An 8,787-nucleotide genomic window follows, 5' to 3' on the forward strand; every position below is an offset into this window, starting at 1 on the left:
GGAATACATGGAAAGCTGTTATCAAGCGAATCACAAATTCATTATTACACTTTCATAAGAAAAGATGATGGCAGTCCTGGTTAATAAATAAAGTGAAATTCATTTCTGTTTCCTATCAGATGAACTGAAAGGAAATAAGTTTGTTTCATAACTGTCACCAACATCACTGTTCCTCTGGAACAAAACCCAATGGTTAATTGTGTATTTTAACAAGTCAATTAACATGGAGGAGACTGGGGTAGCCACCAGGGGGTAATCTGGATGCTTTGGCTTCACTTTTGGGAGCGTCATGTCATCCATCTTTATATACAGTCTATGATAAATCCCCTCAAGGCACAGACACATTCTGGCATTTTGCTAGATACAGCCCCTGATTTTATAGAGTCATTCGGAGCAGGGCTTTTTCTTTAAATGTCTTTTTAATTTTATGATTGTGACTTTCAGTTCACCTAAGTTTTTTTTTCTTGTTTAATTTAAGGATGTTAAGACCTCTTGAAAACTTCTTTGTAGTTCTCCCTGTTTCTGTTTTAAAGATAAACTTAAGGTTCAATCCTAACCATGAATTATCAAATTTGACCAAAAACCGTAGGTTCATGTTGATTCTCTTTCTCTCCTCAACAGCGTGTTTGTAACAGTGAATCACAGATTTCTAAAACAGCATAAAACCAATAATAAGTACATGGAACAATGGAACAGATTTAAACCCCCAGAGGTGGAGGTGTTGAAAAATAAAATGGCTGAGTGGTTACTGAAGGTGTGGAATAACAAGCTCCATGTTTAACTGTGTGAGTTTACGATCCATCTGTGTGTGTTGTGTGTTTTGTATCTCCATTTATGGATGAAATGTAATGAAGTTTTAGGAGTTCTTCAAAATATATTTATTTTTCTTTTTGCCTGGGTCCTCCTGGTACCCACAGCAATCTGAGGTCAAAGCATCTGAGGCATAAATGTAGGAATATCACATTTTTTTATTTGAGGAAATTCAGTATATCTATAATTTAATAAATGGACATATAACATATATTTGTTATTGCAGTTTTGTGGGAGAACAGTCTGCATGTGATTGTGTTGATAAGTATTTGTGTGAGCTGTTGTTTTGCTCAGGTTGTGGGGGCATAACTAATCTAAATTATGGAGACTCATCTAATATTTGGATGCAGAAAGTTTTTTTGTTTTTGTTTTGTTTCTGTGGGTGTGTGTGTGTGTGGGGGTGGAGGTTGTGGAGGTTGTGGTTAAGTCTCCAGAGAACTAATCTACCGTTAAGTTGCACAAACAAGCATGTGTGTATGTTCACTGTCAGCAGGAGTCCACTTTGCCTTATTCATGTGTAGGTCGACATCCAGCATGGGTTCATCTCAGAAGAGCATCGGCATCATCTCAGGTTTACTCTTAATATCAGGTAATGACCATCTACTTATATTCACTACTTTATCGATTGGAGTCACGTGTGTCTAATTTTTCCGAACCGAAGCACATTTAGCTCTGCAGCTGAGACGTGGCTTATTCTCCTCATTTAAATTATTTCAGTTTAAATTCATGCAGTGATTTATCCAGTCTGTTTCAGGTCTAAAATGATTCTCACAGTGGATTAATACAGACGTTATCTTTACTGGTGGAGGCGAAAAAACGTTAGCATCTGCCACATTTCGCTATTTATCTTTCAACTTATATACACAGCAAGTCATACTATGTTATGTTGAGGAATTATAGGATGCCACTGTGACCTGTCTAATATCAAACTGCATTTTCCTTGGGCCATTTAATATCAAAATCTATTATGCAAAGCTCATTTTGTTATGTGTCCTATAATTGTGGCAGATTTTGTTCTGATATGTGAGTCTTTAGTGACTTAATGAAAATCATACCATAGTGTTGTGTATTTTAACCTTGAAATGCATTTTAAATCTTTAAATGCAAATTATTTGCTTATTAACACATCTCTTAAATGATTGGTGAGAAACTTTAAAGGTGCAGTTAAGATGTAAGTGTAGCAGCGGTCAGAGTTTATTGGAAAAACGTCCCTCCTCTTCTCTCGTCAGCGTCTCTGTGTCACAGTAAACTGACGTGTAAAGAAGGTCACAGTGGTCCGACCCTCGAGTCCATGCAGGCTGTGTTTGACCTGAAGCCCTTCAGGCCAGCAGTGAACCTCAGCAATCCCACCATTACCAACATCTCCTTCACCCTCTACGCTGTCTTGGGAGTGGTGAGACTGTCATTTAAAGTGATCTTTATAGAAAAATACCTCTTAAATCCAGAATAAATATGCACTGAGAGAACTTGTGCAGTGGCTGACAGAGAAAATGTCAGGCAGATGTTTGCTGTAGTGAAATGTCAATTCGATGTATTGTGTGCAAACAGTTTTTGACTTAGAGTAATTCTGACCTTAAAGAGAAAGCAGTCGGCTTCACTTTAGTTTTACCCTCTGTTTACTGTGATTTCAGAATGAGAAGACCCAGATTCTCACTACTTTCCTGTGGCTCAGACTGGTAAGTAACATGAAGAGACATAATAATGAAAAATGTAATCAAATTTCATGTTGGACTTTATTTCACTGCAGTACTGGCAGCATGAGTTCCTGGTCTGGGACCCTGAAGAGTGTGATGGCGTCACTAGGATTTCTCTCCCCGTGAAGGAGCTTTGGTCTCCTGACATCATCGTGTATGAGTTGTAAGTTTCATTGAGCTGTTTCGCAGAAAGCAGATTTCTTTTACTATTTTCTTGTACTTCATCCTGATTCCTCCACCTCCAAACCCCCAAAAGTGTGGATGATGACGTCTCCCAAGCGTGTCCATACGTCTACGTCAACCACACGGGTCACATTCGCTGGGACAGGATGCTGCGACTCGTCTCGGCCTGCAACCTGGAGATCTTCAGTTTTCCTTTTGACGTGCAGAACTGCTCATTCACGTTTGGCTCCTACATGCACACCAGTAAGAAAAGGCTCCTTGACAAATACACAATCACACAAACAAGTTATGGAGTCATAGCCTCCACTCAGACACACCGAGCCCAAAGCTGGTGCAGCAATGGGTCTGAAAATGTGAGTCAGGGAATAAAAAATAAATACAAACCAAAAGTTGAAGAAAAATAATAATCGCTATGTAAAATCAGGGACACTTAGCATTAAGCTAACTTTTAACAAACGTTTGCGTGTGCTTTCTCTCTCTCAATGTCTTTTCATTTTTCACAGTACGAGATGTGAGGATCAGTCCAGCACTGACCTTTGAGGAGATGTCTGGAAACTCAAAGCGTTACCTGGAAGCCAGCGGAGAATGGGAGCTGGTGGACATACTGGGAGAGACGTCCATCCTCCAGTTTGGGATCGACGAGTGGGACATCATCACCTTCTGGGTGACGGAGATCAGTTTACATGTTGTTTACTGTGCTTGAATCTGTAAATATATCAACTGTAAAACCTATAGGCCGACAACAGACAGGCACAGTTAGTGATGAACTGGTGAACGCAGTGGAGATTTTAAAAGCATAAAAGCTCAAATGTTCCCTCAGGAGTTGGCTGAGACCAAAAACTGAGCATAAAATTTGTGAATATTGAACTTAATAGAAAATGACTGTAAATTAATTTTAATGTTGTTCTAAATTTGCGTTTGGCTAAAAATGTGTTAATAAAGTTGATAATATACGTTTTTTTTTTTACACATCCACAGAGATGCATTTAAAGTGAACATACCTGTCTTTTACACTAGGTGGTCATCAAGCGGCGTCCAGTCCTCTACGTGGTCAACCTGCTCATCCCCAGCTCCTTCCTCATGCTCATCGACATCCTGTCCTTCTACCTGCCGCCCCACAGCGTTGACCGCGCCTCCTTCAAGATGACCCTCATCCTGGGCTACACCGTCTTTCTGCTCATCATGAACGACCTGCTGCCCAGCACAGCAAACGGCACGCCCATCATAGGTCAGAGGTCAAGACACTGTTGTAGTGATGTTACCTGAAAGCTTACATAGCGTAGGTCATAGGTTTCACCGTTGTTAACATCATGATAATCCACGGTGTTAATCAACAGTAACTAACGTTCATCTTGTTTCACTGTCTCCTAGTGACAGTCGCTGTTGTGTCTGAAAATCATTTTTCAGTCAATATCAAAAATTTTACCTCCCAGAAATTTCCATGACCCAAGCAATGACAGAAAGAGTTTGGGTTTTTGGAAAAAAATTGGGATTGTGTTCCTTTATGGACCATATATCAAAGCCCTTTTGTTAACGTCTATCAAAATATCCAGCACCGATTTTAGAAATCATGCAATCAAGCAACTCTTCTGTCCCTCTATCTTCTGTAGGCATCTATTTCTCAGTGTGTCTGGCCCTCATGGTCATCAGTCTGCTGGAGACGGTCATCATTACCAATGTCCTGCACCACAGTACCATGAAATATCAAGAGGTTCCAAACTGGGTGAGGGTGGTTATCCTCAAACACATTGCCAACCTCATCTGCTACCGCTGGCCGGAGGACGTCCGGCCCTCTTCTGCGCCACAGAAGGATAAACCTCAAAGCTCAGGCCCGTTGGTCGTCCAACACACCAACCAGACACCTGCCCAGCAAACAACCAACAATGGAGGTACTCAGACCCAGTGAATGACACACATGACTTTGCCAGATGAAGGTCCTCACTGGCTTTAACTTAGAGGTCACATTTTAGATTTATTAGGTCTCATCTAAAAATATATCAGTATTATGAGACATTTCTACAGTATAGAGAATCACAGTGTAGTTAACACTCAATCTAGATTGAACATTTTCTCATTATCTTCGCTCTTTTCTATTAAAACCATTTCCTCATTTATATTTGGCTTCATCCAGTTTAAAGCAGCCTCCACCTTACACCATCTTATTTGCAAATCCACTCAAGCTCCACATTCATAATAATGAGCTGCTTTCTGATTTATTAGGCTACAACTTAGGGACGTCTCAGCTAGCAAACATCTGTCCAATCCAAAGCAAACAGCTAAACAGTCACCGTAGCATCAAGCTACATCATAACCTACAAAAACAACGTGTTTATGAGACCAAAATATTTGACCTCGCTAAACCTTTATCAATATTTTATGAGTGGATGGATATGTCAACTATGTTTCAGAATTTGCTTGTTTTGTTAAGAAAGAGGGAAACACAGAAAAGCTAAGCTCACTGACGTTATCTATGGATTTAGAATAATCTGAATACTGGTTTAAGATTTTGTAATTTGTTGTATATTGTGTTGGTGTGTTTTTATCATTTGTCATCATAATTATCAGATGTAATATACTGTATGTCCAACCAGTGGGTGTAACATGTCGCCGGTCCTGATTCCAGACCGCGCACCGTGTTAAGCGGCTGATTTCTGTTCCCCTGCCTGTTACAGCCGCTCTGACTGAACTGCAGCAGATCTGTCAGTACCTGGCCGACCTCCGCGCCCACCTCACGTCGCTGCAGAAGGAGGGCGAGCTGCAGGACCAGTGGTGCCACGTGGGATATGTCCTCGACTTCCTGCTCTTCCGCATCTATCTGCTGCTCATATCCTGCTACGCCATGGTCATCATCTCCATGTGGTGCATCTGGATCTACCAGTCTTGACCGGACAAGGCCTGGGATCAATTCACTGTTAACTCTAAATTTAAAGAAATTAAATGAATATCTATAGTTAGACAGCAAACCTCATTGCTAACATGTTACACCCCATGAGAAATTAGCTAACGGTACATTTTAAGAGAAAGTCATGGTCCCCGGACACATACACCTCTAGATACCTCTTCCTGTTAAACCTTAATACTTTTGTTGTATTCAATGTCCATTTAGGGAAAGAAACAAGTCTATAATATCTCATGAGCTGTGTCGTTTGTGTCGTTTGTGTTATTCTGGTGAACTATATAAACATTTCTTTGCCTGTTGATTAAACTCAACTGAGAATCATTGCCTCTCTTGTCTGAATTGAAGCTCTCTCACGAACAAGAACCTTCTTCTTCATAAAGAAATCACTCAATCATAAACAAAGTTCCACCAGGCTTCCAACCTCAACATAATATCTAGACTGTATTGATGAAAATGTTACAAAACATATTTGAATACTGACTCATTAGTCTGTGTGTCTGACCTTTGAACTGTGTTATCCAAAATCTTTGAACATGTTCTCTGGAGAATAAAATTCTACTTTGTTTTCCTATAAAATGTTGAGTGGAGATTAACTCTGGGCTTCTTCTTTTGTCTTAATGACTTGGTGCATTAAACATGTGTCGATAATGACATATGGACATCAAAGCATCCAAAAACATACATAAAACATGGACTTTACATGTCAACTGGGTTTTGTTTCTTAGTGAGCTGGATGTGCTGGCATGCATAGTACCAGTCTTTATGCTGAGCTAACCAGCTGTTTGCTATAACTTCATACTTAAACATGTGAGCAAAATCTCAGCCAGGCAGCCAGTGAGCTTAACATGTCGACCTATTACTTTGAAAGAAAAATCACATTCACTATATCGTACTATGCTGATATGTTGAAGCTGCCTAATTTTTTAGATAACTGGAATTACTGAATGACTGAATGAATTCATGAATTAACCGTCTGTTTGTTTGTCTGTTGGTTTATTTGTTTGCAGGATTACAAAAAAACAACTTAATAAATTTCCACCAAACTTGATGAAGGGATGGGGCCCGGGAAGAGCCCATTTAATGTGGGTGCAGATGTGGATTCAAGATTTTATATTTATTTTATTTCCCTTAGCATCGCAATTTTCAACAGTTGCATAAACTTTGAGGGTATCGTGCACATCGTACAGGGCAGGGGGCAGAAAATATAAACACGCTCAAATTACCTTATGATGAAGAAAATAAAAAATTTCTCCCCGTCGGGGAATCGAACCCCGGTCTTCCGCGTGACAGGCGGAGATACTGTCCACTATACTAACGAGGAAGGATGCAGTATCTGTAATGAGCGTGTCGGGTCGCATGGTGGTGCTAAGTCATCGTTACTAGATAACATAACCTGAGTGTAATGTGGATTTGATATATTTATCAAGTTGAATCATCATGATCATTTTTATTCTGAATTAATATAACTGATCTCAGTATAGATCTTGTACTGTTTTGTACTGTGGTAAGACATGAATCAAAAGGCCAATTAAATCAAAAACAGAAACAGCCCAATGCACCTCCAGAGATTCATAGTCATTTTATCTGTGTTTAGTATCTGGGGAGTTTATGTCCTAGTCTTCACACAATCATACATTTTTTACTACCATGACAGACTCATAAAATGTAAGTGTTTCTCTGCTTTTTCATATTACTTTATTAAACATATGTATTCAAAACCTTCTAAATGTGAGCATGTACAGTTGAATCTGGAACAATCATTTTCATTTGTTCCACAGTCACTGCCTCATTATTATCATCATCATTATTGATACTTTGGACTAAAACTAGAAACTAGAAAAGGTTTTTCTGTCCGGCCTGTGACGCCACAGTGACTGTGTCCATGCTGTTTCACTTCGTTTCTTATTATATGATCAATCCACTGATTTATTCAAATAATGTGAAGAACAGTGAACCAGAAACATCTGATGTAAAACATGTATATCTCTTGTAAAAAGACAGTCAACAAAAACCTCAGTTGTGACTTGAACCTTGAAATAAACCTGAAGTTCCTTTGTTTTTTGCACTTGAAATGAAATTAGATTTACCAGCATGAATAATAATAATAAATATAATAATATGTGATATAATATAATATAATAAACATGTATTTCCACAGGACAATGCTCACAGAACAGACTCCTATTGGTGCAGGAGATGATAAATAAAATGGGTGAGTGGTTACTCGAGGTGTTGAACTACAAGTCCTGCACTGTTCTGTGTGAGGATGGTTCTACTTCCAACTGCATGCAGTGATTTCAGATGCTTTGGTGTTTGCAAATAGGCTTATTTACAATATTTGTGATGATGAAATGCCCTAAAAAAATGTAATCAGGTGGAAGGTAATTGCTCATTAAAATCTTAAAAATGGAGACAAGAAAAAGGAAAATTGTCACCAAAGTTTTTATGTGTCTATGTAGAAAACTCAATCAAGAGACTAGACTAGATTTTCCCAGAAATGTTATGGAATGTTGTGTATTTTCCATCTATAAAGTTTATATTGAGATTATAGTCAAAGGTCACAAGGCTACAACATCAAGACCACATTTTCTCTTGTTTACATTTTAAATCAAAATCCGTTTACCCCAATTTATTCCAACTTGATGTTACTGTTATTGATAATTGTCATTAAAAACTAAACTGATCAATGTCTGATTATATCCACTGGATGGAGCCATTGGCCAATTGGTGCAATAATTAATCTGTAGTAGTTCAAGCTGTATATTGAAAATGTCACTTTTAGGAGGTATATCAAAATGTCTCTGTCTTTCGTGTACAGATGTAAATGATTGTTGGTGGGTGTGATCTTATCGTCCCATAGCTGATGGCCCAGCGTAGTGAGCGACCCTTACACCCTGTGCTGTAGTTGATTGGATCAATATGACATTTTATATCACTGTATGTATACCAGAATGTTTTGGGTGGATGCTCAGAATTAAACGATATAATTATACGGAGAGTTGGACAAATAAATTAATTTCAGGAAAAATAGTTTTTTTTTATGTTTTGAGTGAAACACTTTGGATGAATATGTCAAATTGTTCATACAGCTCAGTTTGTTATATGGATGGATGGATGGATGGAGGGTAATTGATTCCACAGCATCACCTCTGATTTCTTCTGATGTCAAATTCAAGCAAAACTTCATAAAATACCTATACG

The 8,787-nt window shown here is 38.7% G+C and overlaps 1 protein-coding gene and 1 non-coding gene across 2 annotated transcripts; one reads left to right on the forward strand and one right to left on the reverse strand.

Annotated features, from left to right (window-relative positions):
• The first annotated feature begins 1,368 nt into the window (after window positions 1–1,368).
• Window positions 1,369–5,571, forward strand: LOC118121263 (5-hydroxytryptamine receptor 3A). The gene is made up of 9 exons (XM_047343126.1): window positions 1,369–1,399; window positions 2,040–2,203; window positions 2,442–2,486; window positions 2,558–2,667; window positions 2,761–2,930; window positions 3,191–3,351; window positions 3,705–3,915; window positions 4,298–4,582; window positions 5,354–5,571. Exons 2-9 carry the CDS (start codon window positions 2,102–2,104, stop codon window positions 5,569–5,571), a joined length of 1,302 nt encoding a protein of 433 aa, XP_047199082.1. The 5' UTR covers window positions 1,369–1,399; window positions 2,040–2,101.
• A 1,264-nt stretch (window positions 5,572–6,835) lies between these two features.
• Window positions 6,836–6,907, reverse strand: trnad-guc. Its single transcript has one exon. It is a non-coding gene; the product is annotated as a tRNA-Asp (tRNA).
• Window positions 6,908–8,787: the final 1,880 nt, after the last annotated feature.

This window comes from Hippoglossus stenolepis, chromosome 14, assembly GCF_022539355.2.
Source record: "Hippoglossus stenolepis isolate QCI-W04-F060 chromosome 14, HSTE1.2, whole genome shotgun sequence".
NCBI lineage: Eukaryota > Metazoa > Chordata > Actinopteri > Pleuronectiformes > Pleuronectidae > Hippoglossus > Hippoglossus stenolepis.

What these genes read in the sequence shown, in the direction of transcription:
- LOC118121263 (XM_047343126.1), top strand. Translation starts at nt 2,102, where the DNA reads ATGCAGGCTGTGTTTGACCTGAAGCCCTTCAGGCCAGCAGTGAACCTC. An exon ending in CTTTCCTGTGGCTCAGACTG is followed by an intron (nt 2,487 to 2,557) that starts GTAAGTAACATG and finishes ATTTCACTGCAG; the next exon opens with TACTGGCAGCATGAGTTCCT. An exon ending in GGGACATCATCACCTTCTGG is followed by an intron (nt 3,352 to 3,704) that starts GTGACGGAGATC and finishes CTTTTACACTAG; the next exon opens with GTGGTCATCAAGCGGCGTCC.